Source organism: Pelophylax lessonae, assembly GCF_965119305.1.
Source record: "Pelophylax lessonae genome assembly, chromosome: 3".
In the NCBI taxonomy this organism is placed as follows: domain Eukaryota; kingdom Metazoa; phylum Chordata; class Amphibia; order Anura; family Ranidae; genus Pelophylax; species Pelophylax lessonae.
In genome coordinates, this window is record NC_138770.1 from 577,691,561 (window position 1) to 577,711,142 (window position 19,582).

Here is a 19,582-nt window from a genome sequence, read left to right on the forward strand (position 1 = left end):
ATTTTTGGTGATAATCACCTCTGCACGCAGGGTGTCGGAATTGGTGGCGTTATCCTGTCATTCACCTTACTTAGTAGTTCACAGAGATAAGGTGGTTCTTTGTCCCTGTCCGTCGTTTCTCCCAAAGGTTGTGTCTGATTTTCATTTGAGTGAAGACATTGTGTTGCCTTCCCTGTGTCCCAGTCCAAAACATCCGCAGGAAATTGCCTTGCATGCCTTGGATGTGGTCCGAACAATTAGGGTGTACCTGGCAGCTACGGAGTCTTTTAGGAAGTCAGACTCACTATTTGTGCTCACGGATGGGCCTCGGAAAGGGTTGTCCGCTTCCTCTGCGACCATTTCCAGATGGATCAGACAGAAGGTGATTCAGGCCTATTCCATCAAGGGTCAGGTTGCTCCTTTCCCTGTCAAGGCACACTCTACTTAGGCGCTCAGTGCCTCCTGGGCCTTCCATCATCAGGCATCAGTGACACAGGTTTGCAAGGCAGCCACCTGGTCGTCAGTGCACACTTTCACAAAGTTCTATAAAGTGCATGTGTTGGCATCTGTGGATGCTTCTTTTGGCCGCGAGGTTTTGCAGGCTGCTGTTTAGAGGACTTGATCCTCTTTTAGGGTGTATTGTTTTTTTTCAGGTGGGCTCCAATTGTTTGGGTTGAGCTCCTGTTGCGTGGTTGGCTACTGTTTAGCATGGGGGAGTTTTTTTTGCTGTTCCCACCCCTCATGTTTAATACTGCTTTGGGACGTCCCAATGGTTATGAAGATCAGGAGCTGTGTCCGTCAATGAACAAAAGAGAAACTGGGATTTTTGACTTACTGTAAAATCCATTTCTCTGATGTTCATTGACAGACACAGCAAACACCCCTCTGTGGAGTTGTACCGTATATACTTGAATATAAGCCGACCCGAGTATAAGCCGAGGCCCCAAAATTTACCACAAAAAAGTTGGAAAACGTATTGACTCGAGTATAAGCCTAGGGTGGGAAATGCAGCAGCTACCGGACCCAACTGGACCACCATGAGACACAAAACAGGGGCTGTGGGCATGGTACAGGAGATGGTTCAGGCATGGTACAGGAGATGGCACAGGTCATGGTACAAGAGATGGCACAGGTCATGGTACAAGAGATGGCACAGGTCATGGTACAGGCATGGCACAGGTCATGGTACAGGTCATGGCACAGGTCATGGTACAGGTGATGGTACAGGCATGGCACAGGTGATGGTACAGGCATGGCACAGGTGATGGTATAGGCATGGTACAGGTGATGGTATAGGCATAGTACAGGCATGGCACAGGTCATGGTACAGGAGATGGTATAGGCATGGCACAGGTGGTGGTATAGGCATGGCACAGTAGGAACAGGCATGGCACAGGAAATGCAGTGCTGCGGGCATGGTACAGGAGAATGCCCTGTACCATGTCCGCAGCACTGCATGAGGAAATGCAGGGGCTGCGGAGGAGTTTCACTTACCTGTCGGTGAGGCGCCTTAGATTTACAAATGGCCCCATTTTTAAAAAGTAAGTGAGCCAGTGACTTGAGTATAAGCCGAGGGGGGCTTTTTCAGCATGAAAAAACATGCTGAAAAACTCTGCTTATACTCGAGTATATACGGTAATTCTTCTGACACTGCTTGTAACAAAACTATGTACCTATAGCAGGGGAAGGGAGTGTACCCCCTGGGACGGTCCATAGGCTTAGCCATATTCTTTTTCTGCCTAGTGCACTACTCCTGTAGGGAGCAGTATAACCCAATGGTTATGAAAATCAGGACACATCAATGATCAATTGCTTGAAGATGCAGGTAAGTAGAATAACATCATAAACTGGTGAAAGTCCACAATAAGATGACATGCACACTTCATAGGTGTCATGTCATCTTATTTTGGACTTTCACCAGTTTATGATGTTATTCTACTTACCTGCATCTTCAAGCAATTGATCATTGATGTGGGCTGCTTTGATTTATATGCTTTAGCGCAACTCCCCTTTTCTACAATTGCATTTTTAACATACTAGTGTTTGGAGTTTTGCTGCTTAAGTCTTACAGGGGCGCGGGTTATATTTTTATTATTACATATGAAAATCAGGAGCTGTGTCCGTCAGTGAACATCAGAGAAATGGATTTTACGGTAAGTCAAAAATCCCATAATTCTGATTTTTATCGATTTCTAAGCAGCCAGGTACGGCAAACTTCTCACAGTGCTCCTGTGTAGGGCTTTTTCACATGCTTTTGCAATCTGCTGTTTGTGGGTAAGCCTGCAGAGGGGTCAAAGAATGCCAGATAACATCAGTAAATACACTAGCCTGCAATTTTTCATACTTTTCCAACCTTTTTTTAGACTTTGGGATTTCATTTTCGGGACAGCCAGGTGCAGAAAGTAAATGCCAGGATAAAAATAAGGGACACTCCACTGTATCTGTCCTTTTAAGGCTATGTTCCCCTTTTTTAAAAAAAAATAATAAATGCACTAATTTTTGCTGGTGCATTTTTTTTTTCTGGAGCCTGCAAAGCATTGCACCCACAATCAGCAGATCAAGGGTGCAATGTCAGGCTCCTGCAGAATCTCAATATAACTCTCTGCCCATACCTTCCATAGGGGCAGACAGTTACTGGAGAGCAGGAAGATCAATGAACTACGAGAGCGTTCACCAGTGCCTTGGCAGTTCATTAAAAACCACAAGCTGTCTGCTGTGGTGGAAGACAGTAGTTGTAGTTCATTTACTCACAAATCGCTGTAAATGAATGACACAACCATGTGAGCTGAGTCCTGCACAGATGTGTTCTTTTTAAATTGTGGTAGCGGGTGCAGGGAAAAGATCCCCCGCCTGCTGTCCTAGCAAGAGATCGGAGGAGCGCAGGCAGGTGCTGTTTACTGACATGTTACATGTTTTACCCTAAATGTGTAGCATGTAACAGGTTACCAAAGGTGAACTTATTCTTTAAATGCTTTGGCTTTCATATGTGACTGAAGTGTTCCTTTAAAAGGCTAAGTCTACCCTTAATATTTAAATTATGAGAACACTGGCCAGTTGAATCACTTCAGATTTCTTATACTGTATATGTCTGGTATTTCAGCTGTGAAATATCAGTACAATGGTTCCTGCCTCTTCTCCTCTGAGGTTTCCCTCCTCATGCTGAATTTTTCAATAATGCAAGATGTAAAAATTTTACAACCTGAAAAACCAAATTGCCTTTACAATAGCATATGTATGCAACTGAACTCTCAGGCTCATTCCACCCTTTTCAAGGAAATACATTTGTTTTCAACCAGCTTTAGATCACAGTTGAAGGAGTTAGGACAACCTACCACTATTCCTAGCATAAAAAAAAAATATATATATATATACTGTTTGTGGTAGGTTGCTGTGGTTTGTTCATTCAAAATGTGTGCTCTGGTAAACGTTTTGGAATATTTTATAAAATTGCAATGTGCAAATGTCCAGCATTAGAGTCCCTGAGAGACAGAGGTGGGTGATTCAGCTCATTGGTATCCACAATAAAAATAGTTTTGAGTGAACTGACCCTTTAAGCCTTCCAGTTGTGCTCGGCTCCAGTTCCTGGAGGTCCCTTTAGGTTTGTTCACACTACAGTTAAAAGGTAACACTTCCCAGGTGATTGTGACTCCTGCCCTCAAACATGGTATCTAAATGTGTTTAACCATTTTACTACCACTGACTTAAATTTTACATCAGAACAGAACTGCGTGCAGCAGGCTGGCTCTCTATCCCTTATGTCCACAGCATTTGCAAAGGCTGTAAGCTCATGGTCTCCTCAGCAACCATATACACTTACACCCAGGTGGTGCCTGACACTTAACCCTGTTCTCAACAAGCTGCCACTCACTTCTGCACGGTTTGTAAACATGGCGGCTCCTGCGTTTTCAACTTCCAGGCTCTGTGGATGTGATCTACCTATCACTTCAGTGAGTCTGAAGCCATGGTCCCTGAGTAGTCCCTTACTATGCTTCTCCTGTCTCAATGTAACTAATGATGTGGTACCTTTAGAATAGATTATATTTGATCCTTGCTAATAAAGGAACCAGCTGCTTATCGGTCTACAGCTGGGCTAGATTCACACTGTATTGTGATTAACATGCGTTAGGTGCATTGCATCAAGGAATCCAATTCATTTTGAATAGGCTGCCAACGCACCACAATTTTGTGTTCTGTCAATTTTCACAGTTTAACAAAAAAGGCTCAATGTAAAATTTCCTAATTTTTGTTATTTAGAGACAATCATTTATATTGCTAGATATTGGGATAACTCATTTTTCAAACCACATTTTTTGGGTCTTTAATGGTGCCATAGCAAACATTATTGTAAAAAGCATTTTTTTTCAAAGTATTAAAATCACAATAAAAATAAACTTTACAGTTAATTTACAATTTCATCTTCCATATACAGTGGAATTTTAGGGTTAATTACCCCTTTCATACAGGTTAGGCTGTTGTTTCCTCTACATATTTTGCCAACCACAGCTTCTTCAGGAGGAATATAACCAAAGTTTAGTAAACTGTATATAAACAATATATATATCAGATAAACAAGTCAATCATTACAAAACATTAACAGAATTCTGTTCAGACCAACCAACAGGGTGTCCTCACCAAACCATGCTTACCCGTATCCTTATCTAAAAATAAGTGAATAGATGGAGCAGGAACACTGGCAGGAGAGACACTTGTAGTAACTGGGAAGACAGCAAGAGGGCACCAATCTACAGGAGAGACACCTATAGTAACTGGGAAGACAGCAAGAGAGCACCAATTTACAGGAGAGACACGTATAGTAACTGGGAAGACAGCAAGAGCGCCAGTCTACAGGAGAGACACCTATAGTAACTGGGAAGACAGGAAGAGAGCGCCAATCTAAGTGCAGTGGGTAAGGGAAGTAAATTCACACAAGCAACTGGCAACTTATTCAGATAATATAAAGATCGCTTGTATGTAGTCCTATGAAAGTTTTTTTTCTGGGTCAGGCAGCCTTTGGAGAGGAACCAGGAAGCAGCATGCTGAGATTGATGGGGCACAACCAAAACTGACATAGGTGGGCATGGCTACATGTTTCAAAGCATTTCCTACCTCTTTGTCAAGCCATACAGAGTTGCTACGCAAAGTACTTGCCCAAAGAACTCCTTTTTCATTAACTGTTTTCACCTATTAATTGCTCTCTCTTCTCAACTACACTTTTGTGTCATATTAATGACAAAAAACATTTAAAACTAGCCTCAAAGATTATTACAGAAATAGTTGCTGTTTGGAACGGACTTCCAGCATTGGTAGTGAGACTATCAATAGTAGGTGAATTTAAACATGGGTTGGACAAACCTAGATCTACCAGTATATTCCCACAAAAATGTTAAAAAGGATAAGTGAACTAACAAAAGAATCAAAAAGAGGAAAAATTGATGAACCACTAAGTCTTTTTGTGCTGTCGCTTTTCTATGTTTTTTCTATGGTAAACATGACTAAGCAGGGCTTTACAGACATTACACTGACCATGATTTTTTGTATTCTAATTACTTCTTTTGGCATTTTTTCCATTGGTAGTGGCTTGACCCTCCCTCCTCCTCTCCCCACCAGGAGTGCTTTTTGCCATGTGTATTTTTTCAGTTCTTCTGACGGACTTACCTATACCATAATTCTATTTTTTCTTCTAAATTAACTCATCTGGGCTTATACATCTGTACCAATACATATATTCATTTTATTTTGTATATAATAAAATTGACTATTTTTTAGATAATTAGTTTGGTTGTTTTTAATGCCCCAACAGAGGTTTTCTTGAATGGTATTTCAATATCGTAGAGATGGTAGCAACCTCTGTCCACACCTTCTTTCTACTTTCTATCTGTTAGTGAAGAAAATGCCCCCTGTGCTTTAACTACCTCAATACTGGGCACTTAAACCCCCTTCCTTCCCAGACCAATTTTCAGCTTTTAGCGCTGTTGCATTTTGAATGACAATTGCGCAGTCATGCAACACTGTACCTAAACCAAATTTGTGTCATTTTTTCCCCACAAATAGAGCTTTCTTTTGGTGGCATTTGATCACCGCCAGGTTTTTTCTTTTTCGGTGCAAAAATAAAAAAAGACCGAAAAGTTTGGGAAAAAAAAAATGTTTTTTTGTTTAGGTTATAAAATTTTGTGAATAGATACGTTTTTTCCTGCACTGATGAGCACTGATGACGCCACACTGACAGGCACTGATGAGGAGACACTGATGGGGTGGCACTGATGGGGTGGCACTGATATGCAGCACTGATGGGCACTGATAGGTAGCACTGATATGCAGCACTGATGGGCACTGATATGTGGCACTGATAGATAGCACTGATATGCAGCATTGGTGGGCACTGATAGGCAGCGCTGATGGGCAGCACTGATGGGCACTGATCGGCAGCACTGATGGGCACTGATAGGTGGCACTGATCGGCACTGATGGGCGGCACTGATGGGGGGCACTGATGGGCACTGATGGGGGGCACTGATGGGCACTGATAGGCAGCACTGGTGGGCAATAATGGGCACTGGTGGGCGGCACTGATCGATGGCAATAACGGGCACTGGTGGGCGGCACTGATATATGGCATTGGTGGGCAGCACCGATAGGAGGGCACCACTGGCAGGCTGTTTGCCATCCCTGGTGGTCATGGGTGGGCATCCCTGGTGGCTCTAGTGGCACCCCACCCCCCCCCCCCCCCAGGGCTGCACTGGTAATCAATGTTCTGATTACCAGCACAGACCCCCCCTGTGATCAGTGAGTACTTAGAAATACTCACTGATCCCCCCGGCTGCAGTATCGATCCTCTTCTTCTCCTCACTGACAGGATCTGTCAGGAGGAGAAGAGATTGAAGCCGTTACAACGGCTGTATTTGCATTGCATGACGGCTGTGATTGGACACAGCCGTCATGTGATCAGGAGGGCCAATCACAGGGCCCTCCTGCCGCATCTTTTTGCTCTTGTTGTTTGGTTTATTATATCTCTTGGGGGCAGTTACCAAATAATATCTCCACCCTGGGTTTCCAGAGCCTTCCGCTCACAAGGGCTATTGCAGGGAAGTATCTTATTTTTTTGTGTTAGATTTTCAGTTATGTTCTAGAAAATGCAGCAGGAAGAGTGTGACTCAGTGGCAATGGGTGTCAGGGGGTCTGAGGAAATTGCATTGCTAGGTTTCGCACACAGAAAAACTTTTACCTCTCAACTATAGCCCCGAAGATAGTGGATTATTCAACCAAATCAATAATAGATTTATCTGACACTTTCATATCATTGGATTCATTTTACATGTAAAGTATTAATAAAATGAATTTGTAGAAAGGTCCCCAAAATCAGATCTTTGACCATTGGCTTGACCAATTCTTAATGGAAAAAAACTTTCTAGGAAGCAAGTAAACCTTGATTAGTTTAAGGGCTTGGTGATTAAGAAACTTCCTCTGAATAAGGCCAGATTTGTCTACAGTAATAAATAATGTGATTTGCAGGTATAGACAGTAAAATCCTATTATAGCTTTGCTTTTGCAGATACGTAAAAAAAAAAAAAATTAAGTTTAGGGACTACTGTCTTGTCTGGTCACGTTAGGTGGTCAAAAAGTGGTTAATATTTTCCTAAATGTATGAGCTGCTGTTTGCTTGTGTTAATATCAGTAATATAATGTGTTTGGATAAGCAAATAATGATGTATGGTTCACAGTGATTGCGGATCTGGGAAAGACACCTTAATCATATATTAAATAAACATACGTATCTTATGAATGCTGACTTAACATGAGTCTGCAAACCGTTATTATTGTGATCTTGTCACAGTAACTAAAGCAGGCCTGTTGCCTATATGCAGCTCTTTTTTAAACTAAGTTTGGTGTCTTATAGTAAAAATAGTTATAATTGCAAAGTTCACCCCACACACATTGGGCTCAATCTTTATTTATAAAAAAAAGTTATTTTCATCGAAGTCCATTTAGATTTGAAAATTGTATTCATGTAGCTAAAATAAAGATCTGTATCTATTGTGAATTTATTTATGTATGTTAAACAATGAATGCATCAATACAATGACAGCTATTTCTATCTGAAACACATGTTGGCTATACATCCAATCTCCATTTTAATTTAAGACCCATAATATAAGACCAGGCCCTATTTTGCAATTCGGCACTGCGTGACTTTAACGGACAATTGCGCGGTCGTGCGACACTGTACCCAAATGAAATTGACGTCCTTTTTTTTCTCACAAACAGAGCTTTCTTTTGGTGGTATTTGATCACCTGTGCGATTTTTATTTTTTGCGCTATAAACAAAAAAAGAGCGACAAGTTTGAAAAAATAACAATATTTTTCACATTTTTTTTATATGAAATTCTCAAAAAAAAAATGTAAAATCAAAATTTAACATTTTAGGCCAATTTGTTTTCTGCTACATATTTTTGGTAAAAAAAAATCGCAATAAGTGTATTTTTATTGGTTTGCGCAAAAGTTATTGCGTTTACGAACTACGGGAAAGATGTATGTCATTTTTATTGTTTTTTTTGTTTTTAACTAGTAATAGCGACGATCTGCGATTTTGTTTTTGCGGGACTGCGACTTTGTGGCGGACAGATCGGACACCTGACTGACATTTTCGACACTTTTGGGGGTACCAGTGACATTACTACAGTAATCAGTGCTATAAATATGCACTGTTACTGTAAAAATGAGACTGGCAGGGAAGGGGTTAACTTTACTGGTGATCAAGGGGTTAAGTATGTCCCTAGAGACGTGATTCTAACTGTGGGGGGGGGCGTGGCTTGTGATGTAATCACAGAGACCTACGATCCTACATAGTAGGATTGCATAGCCTCTGTGATTACTTTTGTGAGAATGACAGACGGCTGTGTTTACATCAGCCATCTGTCTTTCTCCCTCTCCTGCTGGAGATCACGAGTGGCCAGCGGACATCGGAGCCGCCGGCACGCGTTTGCCCCCTACAGGCTCATGGGCGAGAGACGTACCCCTACGTCACTTTGCCTGTAAGAGGCTGACTGCCGCAGTAAATAGTCGTGTGGCGGTCGGCAAGTGGTTAAAAAAAAAAATTTAAGCTAAACCCTCCTACTACACTCAAAGTGATTGCAAAGGTAAAAAAATGTCTGTGCTTATCTGTTCTGTGCAATGGAATTGCACAGAGTGCCCACGAAGCTCCTCTTCTCGGGTCCCCCACTGGCACTCTGGGCCCCTCCTCTCTGTCCAGTGCCCCCATAGGCGGCCACATGATCGCTCCTGAGCCCTGCTCCTGCGTCCTTTGACACAGACAGCTCCCTCGTCACTGGCTTTGATTGACAGCACTGGAAGCCAGTAGCTCCTGGTGCCCCAGCAAAGCCAGCGAGACCCAGAAGTGAGGTGATAGAAGAGCTGCATTCATGCACAGCACTGGATCGAATGAGAGTTTAGGTGGGTAAAGGGAAGGAGGGTGGATGCTGATGCCTAAACTTTTTTTTGTAACCCTATTCCAAGGAATGCATAACGGTAAAAACATTTTAGGCTTTATAACCACTTTAAATTAAAAAGAGTTGCAGAAATTCTGTCCTGAAGAACGCACAGCTCCAAACCCTCCGCAGGGAATTCTTATAACTAAATGCCAAGACATTTGTCCATTTAACTCGACGGGAGGGGCTAAGTGACTGATGATCAGGCCAAGCTGTGTAACCATGCTCAACTCTAGCACTTTGGCCAGGATGTGATCAGTGACTAAGCAATGAGTAAATGACTAACAAAGGAGGGTTATTAGAATAGCAGTCACTTAGTATTTTTGCTCTTCCATTGTCACCTAAATATTTAATTTGGCCAGAGAGTGAAATTAGCAGGAGAGCCTTAAAGAAGAATTCCAGGCTAAATCTAACTAGTGTTAAAAATCTTCCTTCCCCCTCATAACGTCTATGCTTACTAACCTGTGTAAGATGTATATACTTGCCTATTTTCAGCTTGCTCCAGTCCGGTCACATAATCCAGCTCCCCCTAGTCAGTCAGCGGCAGCTGTAGGGGAGAGGAGGGAGAGCCGAAAAAGGATGGTCAATACGAGCCTATGGGTGACATCACTGCTGCAGGCTTTACTACTCGCTGTCAGGTGCTCTCTGCTCTCATCTGCTTCTGGTTGGCACAAGGGATCACGTGACCGGACTGGAGTGAGCTGAATATAGGTAAGAATCTACATCTTTATTCAGCATAGGTATTAGAAAGGGGCATTTGTAAGAATAGTTAGGCTTAGGCTAGAATTCTACTTTAAAACAGTATAGGTCCACTTTTATTTACCTAACATATTGTTAGAATTAGGAAACCTAAACATAAAATCGAATGTGTCTCCTTAAAATAAATCCCACTGCAATTTTAACCCTCCTCTTATGTTAGAATTCCGTTACTATCCATGATGTTAGGGTCAGTTTTGACCCGTGTTTTAAATCAGCCATAAAATACCCTCTGAATAATTATTTATCATCAAATTTGTTTCTTACCTCTTGGTTACCTTTTTAGGCTTCTTTCTTTATCCTTGAAAAGATTGGTTTTAATATTTTTGGTGTGACCCCTTAGACCTTTCTTTTGATAGCATACCTCTCATTGTCAAATTTAAAAAATGGTAAAATAAAGTCAGCAACTCTGAAATGAATTTATCCTATGTTTCTTCACTTTATTTAGAGAAGCAGACAAGCAGGAAAAGAGATAGGCCCCTCCCTAACTACAGCTCACAGGGTTGAGAGGGGATTGGCTGTCACTTTTACTAAGCAGAGAGAGTGTTTATGATTTCAGTTTTGGAACTTATTAGTGTCCTAAAATCCTATATTATAACTGGGTCAGAATTGACCCTAACACCATAAACGTCTTAATTTTCACCACAGTATTTTATAATTTAGTGAAAAGGATTATTTTTCTATTACATTGTTTAAATAGAGGTTCCTGACAAAGTAAAAAAATCTTGATGCAATAAACAAATTTATGTGATACTTATAGACATTCAAAACCTGAAAACGGGTCAGTTTTGACCCTAACACAAGAGGAGGGTTAAAGAAACCACAAGCCTCTATTTGTAAAATTAATTACTGTTTGTGGGTTCCTTATGCTTCTACTAGTCAACAAGATGCAGACAATTTCCATATTATTATGCGACCCCCCCTTCTTCTGCACATCACTGCAGAAAGTTGAAAAATTAACCATACAAAATTATACTAAATCTGGTATCCCTTGATTCCCGGCAAATGTCAGTCTTTTTTTCAGCCACTAGCTGGTGCCATGCATTTTGCAAGCATTTTATCTGCAGCTCCAATAAAATATACTAAATTTTGGCACTGCCAGAATTAACATAGTTCTCTTTATTTATCTCCCAGTAGAGCAGCTGTGACTAATATGCTAACAACTAATTATTCTGGTTGTCAAATTTGCCAGGGGAGCACATTTGCATATTGAAGACTGGAGCAGCTATATAAAAATGTATACAAATGATTACTACAATATATTTACAAACATTTATTTGTAGGTGTACACCCTTTTAGGTGCACAAAAGGTAATACGCTTGCAGATTTTCCATGCACAATCGGCAGTGAATTGTGCTCCTGATTCTACCAGAATTCCCTTTACTAATTGTACATGATCGTGTGAAAATTTTATTACATGAACCACTAGACTGATAAATGAAAGTGGTGCAGAAAATGCTGCCGTTTCCCATGGAAACTTAATTTTACCTTTTTTCTTTCCAGTTGTCCCTGTTTTCGTTTTCATAATTCAGTAATTACAAGCGAAAGACAAATGATTTTTGCTCTTATCTTTCTTTTTTTTTTTCCTTCCTTCATATTCTTTAGAATGGTACTGATGATTCTGCAGCAGACAGACAGCGCAAACCTTCGGATCGTTTCAAAAACCCTGTTGTAATCAACAAAGACTTGGCTGTCAGGAAAATTGAACTGGAATCTTACAGTCAGTGGGTTGAAACTTGGCCAGGTATTTAATGTTTTTTTTATCGTTATCTGTTGTGCAGCAATGTATTGAAAAGTTTTTGGATTAATTATTTTTTTTTAAACTGTTTTATTGTCATTTTAAGCACAGTAGGAACAGTTTACAGATTGCTCACAATATAAGTAGATTATCAGCTCGTAACCATTGTTCATACCTGTCAAAAAGGGTCAATTATATCTTAGAACATACTGAAAAAGGAAAGCCTTTAGAAAGTCCCCAAACAAGCAGGGGTACCAATATGAAAACTGTTCTAAACCAGACAAAATGTAATCAAACAAAACACTTGCACATAGAGATCTGCACAGTAAGTATTCAAAGTCAATAATCATATTACACAGGTAACAAGCCCATAGTCCTCATAGGAGTACAGCTAACCCACTTCTCTTCCTATAAATCAAGATTCTAGATCACATCTCATGTAATATACAGGTATCAGAAAGTTTTATCCAGGGACTTTTGGGTTATTATGAATATATATAGTACAGTGTTTTTATGTATGATTACATTATGCACTGTCTAGAGCCATACAGTGCATCCAGAAAGTATTCACAGCGATTCACATTTTCCATATTTTGGTATATTACAGCCTTATTCCAAAATGGATTAAATTAATTATTTTCTTCAAAATTGTCCTCAAGATTCTGTAAACAATACCCTATAATGACAGTGTGAAAGAAGTTTGTTTAAAATCTTTGCAAATTTATAAAAAACTAAAAAATCACATGCACATATCTCTCAAAAGTGAGTACACCCCTCACATTTTTGTAAATTTTTTATTATATCTTTTCATGTGACAACACTGATGAAATGACACTTTGCTACAATGTAAAATAATGAGCGTACAGCTTGTATAACTGTGTACATTTGCTGTCCCCTCAAAATAACTCAACACACAGCCGTTAATGTCTAAACTGCTTGCAACAAAAGTGAGTACATCCCTAAGTGAAAATGTCCAAATTGGGCCCAATTAGCCATTTCCCCTCCCGCTGTCATGTGACTCGTTAGTGTTACAAGGTCTCAGGTGTGAATGGGGAGCAGGTGTGTTAAATTTGGAGTTATCGCTCTCACTCACTCATACTGGTCACTGGAAGTTCAACATGGCACCTCATGGCAAAGAACTCTCTGAAGATCTGAAAAAAAGAATTGTTACGCTACATAAAGATGGCCTAGGCTGTAAGAAGATTTCCAAGACCCTGAAACTGAGCTGCAGCATCGTGGCCAAGAACATAAAGTGGTTTAATCGGACAGGTTCCACTCAGAACAGGCCTCGCCATGGTCGACTAAAGAAGTTGAGTCCATTGCTGCAGAAGTTGAAGGGGTGGGGGGGTCAGCCTGTCAGTGCCAGGTGAGGAGTGCAAAGATAAGTGTGTCTTGCCTACAGTCAAGCATAGTGGTGGGAGTGTCATGATCTGGGGCTGCATGAGTGCTGCCAGCACTGGGGAGCTACAGTTCATTGAGAGAACCATGAATGCCAACGTGTAGTGTGACGTACTGAAGCAGAGCATGATCCGCTCCCTTTGTAGAATGGGCCGCAGGGCAGTATTCCAACTTGACAATGACACCAATCACACCTCCAAGACAACCACTGCCTTGCTAAAGAAGCTGAGGGTAAATGTGATGGACTTGTATGTGTATGTTGGTGTGAGTCTGGAGGATGTGTGCGTGAAGGACCCCTTAGTGGTGCGTGTACCGATTCTGTAAACCATACACCATAGAATATATAATGAAGGGTGGAGGGGTACCGCGCTTCAGGGGAGTGGTGTAAGTCAAATGTTAAATAAATAAATTAAAATGAAAACACTATAAATCAATATTCAATTATGTGTGATGGTGCTCAAATCAAGAACTCTCCCAAGTGCTCAGTGTGTCTCTGAGATATTCAATAAATATACATCAATAAATATATAGGAATCTCTACTTATAAATTTACATATAAAGTGCAACAGTGCTGTTGATATTAATAAAGGAAGAATAAATTAAAATATAAAAATATTAAGCACCTTATAAGGACTGAAAGCACTGGATTTTGAGAGTGCATCACTCACTTGTGTATAGATGGAGCACTGAGCACTTTACTGTCACATGAATTAATAGTGAAATTATTTTTATATTTTAATTTATTCTTCCTTTATTAATTTCAACAGCACTGTTGCACTTTATATGTAAATTTATAAGTAGAGATTCCTATATATTTATTGATGTATATTTATTGAATATCTCAGAGACACACTGAGCACTTGGAGAGTTCTTGATTTGAGCACCATCACACATAATTGAATATTGATTTATAGTGTTTTAATTTTAATTTATTTATTTAACATTTGACTTACACCACTCCCCTGAAGTGCGGTACCCCTCCCCCCTTCATTATAAAGGTGATGGATTAGCCAAGCGTGTCTCTAGACCTAAACCCTATTGAGCATCTGTGGGGAATCCTCAAATGGAAGGAGGAGGAGCTCAAGGTCTCTAACATCCACCAGCTCCGTCATGGAGGAGTGGAAGAGGACTCCCGTGGCAACCTGTAACGCTCTGGTGAGCTCCATGCCCAAGAGGGTTGGAGTGCTGGAAAATATTGACACTTTGGGTCCAATTTGGACATTTTCACTTAGGGGTGTACTCACTTTTGTTGCCAGCATTTTAGACATTAATAGCTGTGTTTGAATTATTTTGAGGGGACAGCAAATTTACACTGTTATTCAAGCTGTAAACTCACTACTTTACATTGTAGCAAAGTGTAATCTCCTCAGTGTTGTCACATGAAAAGATATAATAAAGTATTTACAAAAATGTGAGGGGTGTACTCACTTTTGTGAGATACTGTAAGTATTCAAAGCCTTTGCTGTGACATTCATAATTGAGCTCAGGTGCATCCTGTTTCCACTGATCATCCTTGAGATTTTTCTACTACTTGAGTGGAGTATATTCAGTTGATTGGACATGATTTGGAAAGGCATACACCTGTCTATATAAGGTCCCACAGTTAACACAGCATGTCAGAGCACAAACCAAGCCATGAATTCTAAAGAATTGTCTGTAGATCTAGGACAGGGAACAGAAAACTTTCTGCAGCGTTGAAGGTCCCAATGAGCACAGTGGCCACTATCATCCGTAATTGTAAGAAGTTTGGAACCCCCAGGACTCTTCCTAGAGCAGGTCGTTTGGCCAAACTGAGCGATCGGGGGGAGAAGAGCCTTAGTCAGGGAGGTGATCAAGAACCGGATGCGTTTCTCTGTGGAGAGAGGAGAACCTTCCAAAAGAACAACCAACTCTTCAGCACAAATCAGACCTGTATGGTAGAGTTGTCAGATGGAAGCCACTCATCGGTAAAATGCACATGACAGCCTGCTTTGAGTTTGCCAAAAGGCACCTGAAGGACTCTCAGACCATGAGAAACAAAATTCTCTGGTCTGATGAAACAAAGATTGAACTCTTTGGCCTTAATGGCAAGCGTCACGTCTGGAGGAAACCAGGCACTGCTCATCACCTGGCCAATGCTATCTCTATAGTAAAGCATGGTGGTGGCAGCATCATGCTGTAAGGGTTTTTTTTTCAGCAGCAGGAACTGGCAGATTAGTCAGGATTGAGGGAAAGATGAATGCAGCAACTCTGTGAATGTCCTTGAGTGGGCCAGCCAGAGCCCAGACTTGAACCCGATTGAACAGGTCTGGAGAGACCTGAAAATGGCTGTGCACCATAGGCGTTCGCACAGCGTGTGCCTGGGCACACCCTAATCACCCCATGTGGTGCAGATTTCCCCTGTTTAGACTCCAGCTATTTCACCATTGCTCCTAACGGGGCTCCTAAAAAAAATGTTTAGGTAGATTCAGCTAAGTTTTTGTTACATCTTAAAATTATACACAGATTGTACAATCTGATTGTAGCTTGTGTCACCAACCTAATGGAGGTCTGTAATCTATCAAATAGATTCTCTTCCATCTTTTTTGCTCCAAGGTTTAGCTACTGTCTTCCCTTATTTGCATTGGGTCTGAATTATCCAAACTAGACCAAAGTTAATTTAGGTGTTTTTGTCCATTGAAGCTAATCGGGTTTTAATTTTTTTTTTTTTTTTTTTTTGCTGTAACCAGATGCTTTGAGTTTCAGCACTTTGCTCTTCATCGTTGCTTTATATTGCAGAAGCCTATCAGCCTTGTAGCTTTGCGCTTTGTGTTTTGTCTATCACTCACTTTCTCAGCCCAGAATATAACAGACTCTCTCTCTCTTTTGTTTATTTATTTTTTAAGAGATGAAAAGACAGAGATCAATGCAAGAAGACACAAAAAGAGGGAATGAAGGAGCAGTGATAACTGAGACCCAGAAGAAGCCCTCAGAAGATGAAGTGCTAAATGTATTTTACTCCCTCCTCCTTCTGTCCTGTTTTATGATTGCTGATAATTCTCAACTGCATGGGAAAATTGTGCTTTCATTTGTTAAAAATGAGATGTTAGAATTTTTTATTTCTTTCTGGAGATGTCAATCTCTGGTGCATTCAACTCTCTGTAAGAGGGGCACACTTGCTGAATTAGTCTGGACCAAGGTGATAATAGTGAGATAAAGGAAAAATGAATTCCCCCCGCATTCGCAATTCCCCCACCTTTATTTTAAGGTGTTGCTATTGAGGACAACTCCCATCCAGAGATGCCAGTATTGATTTTAATTATTACAATATGAGATACTGCAGTGCTGCAGTTAGAGGGACATGTCACAGGAGACCTGCTCGAATTTCCCAGCCAACCCATTTTGTTGGCTTGGGTTAATGGGTGTTCAACCTTTCCATTATCCAGATCAGCCGTGAATTACCAGCTGAATGATGTTTGCATTAATATAATATATATGGTAATTTCTTCACTTAATTAACAGGGAGGTTCAGCTCAGTAGGAGTATGGGCTGATCATGTGTAAAATTGATTTGTGAGGGAAATATTTAATAGACCGCGGGCAGAAAGCAGCGTTTGATGGACAGCTGTGTGGGAACGGATAGAGGGAGAACACACTGGAACTTGTGTATTTCCCAGCATGCGCAGCCTAAGTTTGACTATGGCCATTCACTGTTGGATAATTTGACAAATTAAGGTTTTTGTCTTCATATATTAAGAGGTTGTTTCAGACACTGTACTGTCACTTGACATTCATTCGCGAGACACTCACGTTCATTCCCTCTCTGGAATATGTATATGTGTGTATATATATATATATATATATATATATATATATATATAATTTAGCAAAAGTGGGAGTATTTAGTGCCTTAATATATAGAAAAAAAAATAATTTGACATTGTGGTCTAAACCGTCAAAATGTTCATAAGATGAAGCACAGCTTTTTTTTGTTGTAACATATAGTACCACTGAAAACAAAAATAGATCCAACTTGGTCTTGGATTGAATATGGCAACTAATATGTGACACTTTACAGAAAATACAATAATTATATTAATTTTGTTTTTAAGATAGTGTGTGGATATATATATATATGTTTTGTATTCACATTTTATATTTTACTGAATGCCTCTTTGGATTCATCAATATACCAAATTTCAACCAAAAATTGGACTAAACTAAAATGGAAAATTGATCACGTATTATCAGCAAATGATATTTGTGTCTAAAAACTCCAAATGTTTAAGAAATCGGGATTTTTGCTCTGAATCTTCCATTTCTATTTTAGGCCAAAATGTGACACCTTCCATATTCTGATCTCACCAGGCACTTTGCTTCTGAATAACTTGACTAGATATAGTTACATTAATAAATATCATATACAGTATCTCAGGGCTCGACAAACCCCGGGCGCCAGGTCGCATTTGCGACTAGAATTAGCGACCTGGCGCCTGGGGTGCCCTGCAGGAGGTGTCCTGTCCCTTTTGCGCCCCCACCTCCTCCCCGATTTCACGGGCTTCCGCGCTGTCCGAAAATTGAGGCCCCGGCTTTTGGGCCTTCTTCTGTGAGATGAGAGAGGCTTCCAATGGGGAACTGGTGCCCTCTTGTGGTGGCCGGGAGTAATGACTGTTGTAATTACTGTTTCCACTGCCTGTTCTCAATGCATTCCCATCTCCTTCCCAGGAGAGGGAAGTTTTTGCAGGCTTCATCTCCCTGTCCAGTTACCTTTGCTTAAAGGTAAGTGGACAGGGAGTGTGGTTATTATTAATTTATTTTTTAAATTAAAAAAAAATAAATAATAATAATTTTTTTCTTTTTTTTTTAAATTCTTAAAAAAACTAAAAAAAAATGTTTTTCCAATTATTATTAAAAAAAATTATATATATAATCTTTTTTTTTTTTTTTTCCTCTTCGCCATGCCACAGCCGAAGGCCCCTTTCACACGGGCTGTCTGATCAGGTCCGCCTGTCAGTTTTTCAGGCAGACCTGATCGGACCCTCCATTCTCCTCTATGGAGCAGTAATCTGCCGCCATCTGATCCTGTCCGCCAAAAACAGATGGATGGTGGTTCTATTTTCTATCTGTCCCATGGATCGGATCAGATGGCATCGGATGGAAACAGACAGACAGTCTGTTTCCATCCAATTGCGCTATAGAGGAGAGTGGGGTTCTAGTCGTATTTATGTGTAAATTTAGTATCCGTTTTATTAAATAAAGCTTGGTTGTTAGTTTAAAAAAAAAAAAACTGGCTCCTAACTTTTTTAGCTGGCTCCTAGATTTCAGGCAAATTTGTCAAGCCCTGCAGTATCTCATAAACGTGAGTACACCCCTCACATTTTTGTAAATATTTTATTCTTTCTTTTCATGTGACAACACTGAAGAAATGACACTTTGCTACAATGTAAAGTAGTGAGTGTGTAACAGTGTAAATTTGCTGTCTCCTCAAAATAACTTAACAAACAGCCAATAATGTCTAAACCGCTGGCAACAAAAGTGAGTACACCCCTAAGTGAAAATGTACAAATTGGGCCCCAAAGTGTCAATATTTTGTGTGGCCACCGTTATTTTTCAGCACTTCCTTTACCCTCTTGGGCATGGACTTCACCAGAGCTTCACAGGTTGCCACTGGAGTCCTCTTCCACTCCTCCATGACGACATCACGGAGCTGGTGGATGTTAGAGACCTTGCGCTCCTTTACCTTCCGTTTGAGGATGCCCCACAGATGCTCAATAGGGTTTAAGTTTGGGGACATGCTTGACTGGTCCATCACCTTTACCCTCCACTTCTTTAGCCAAGCAGTGGTCATCTTGGAGGTGTGTTGGGGTCATTATCATGTTGGAATACTGCCCTGCAGCCCAGTCTCCGAAGGGAGGGGATCATGCTCTGCTTCAGTATGTCACAGTACATGTTGGCATTCATGATTCCCTGTAGCTCCCCAGTGCCGGCAGCACTCATGCAGCCCCAGTCCATGACACTCCCACCACCATGCTTGACTGTAGGAAAGGTACACTTGGCTTTGTACTCCTCATCTGGTTTCCTCCACACAAACGCTTGACAACATCTAAACCAAATAACTTTATCTTGGTCTCCTCAGACCACAGGACATGCTTCTAGTAATCCATGTCCTTAGTCTGCTTGTCTTTAGCAAATTGTTTGCAGGCTTTCTTGTGCATCATGTTTAGAAGAAGCTTTCTTGTGGGACCACAGCCATGCAGGCCAATTTGATGCAG

At 40.7% G+C, this 19,582-nt stretch overlaps 1 protein-coding gene across 5 annotated transcripts in view; it reads left to right on the plus strand.

The window, feature by feature from the left end:
- Window positions 1–19,582, plus strand: part of EHBP1 (EH domain binding protein 1) — a 739,122-nt gene that overhangs the window by 579,422 nt on the left and 140,118 nt on the right. For all 5 annotated transcript variants that reach the window (XM_082251356.1, XM_082251359.1, XM_082251357.1 and 2 more), the window contains 2 exons: window positions 11,823–11,961; window positions 16,218–16,321. In XM_082251356.1, coding sequence (XP_082107482.1) covers window positions 11,823–11,961; window positions 16,218–16,321 — 243 coding nt within the window. The remainder of the gene's footprint in view (window positions 1–11,822; window positions 11,962–16,217; window positions 16,322–19,582) is intronic.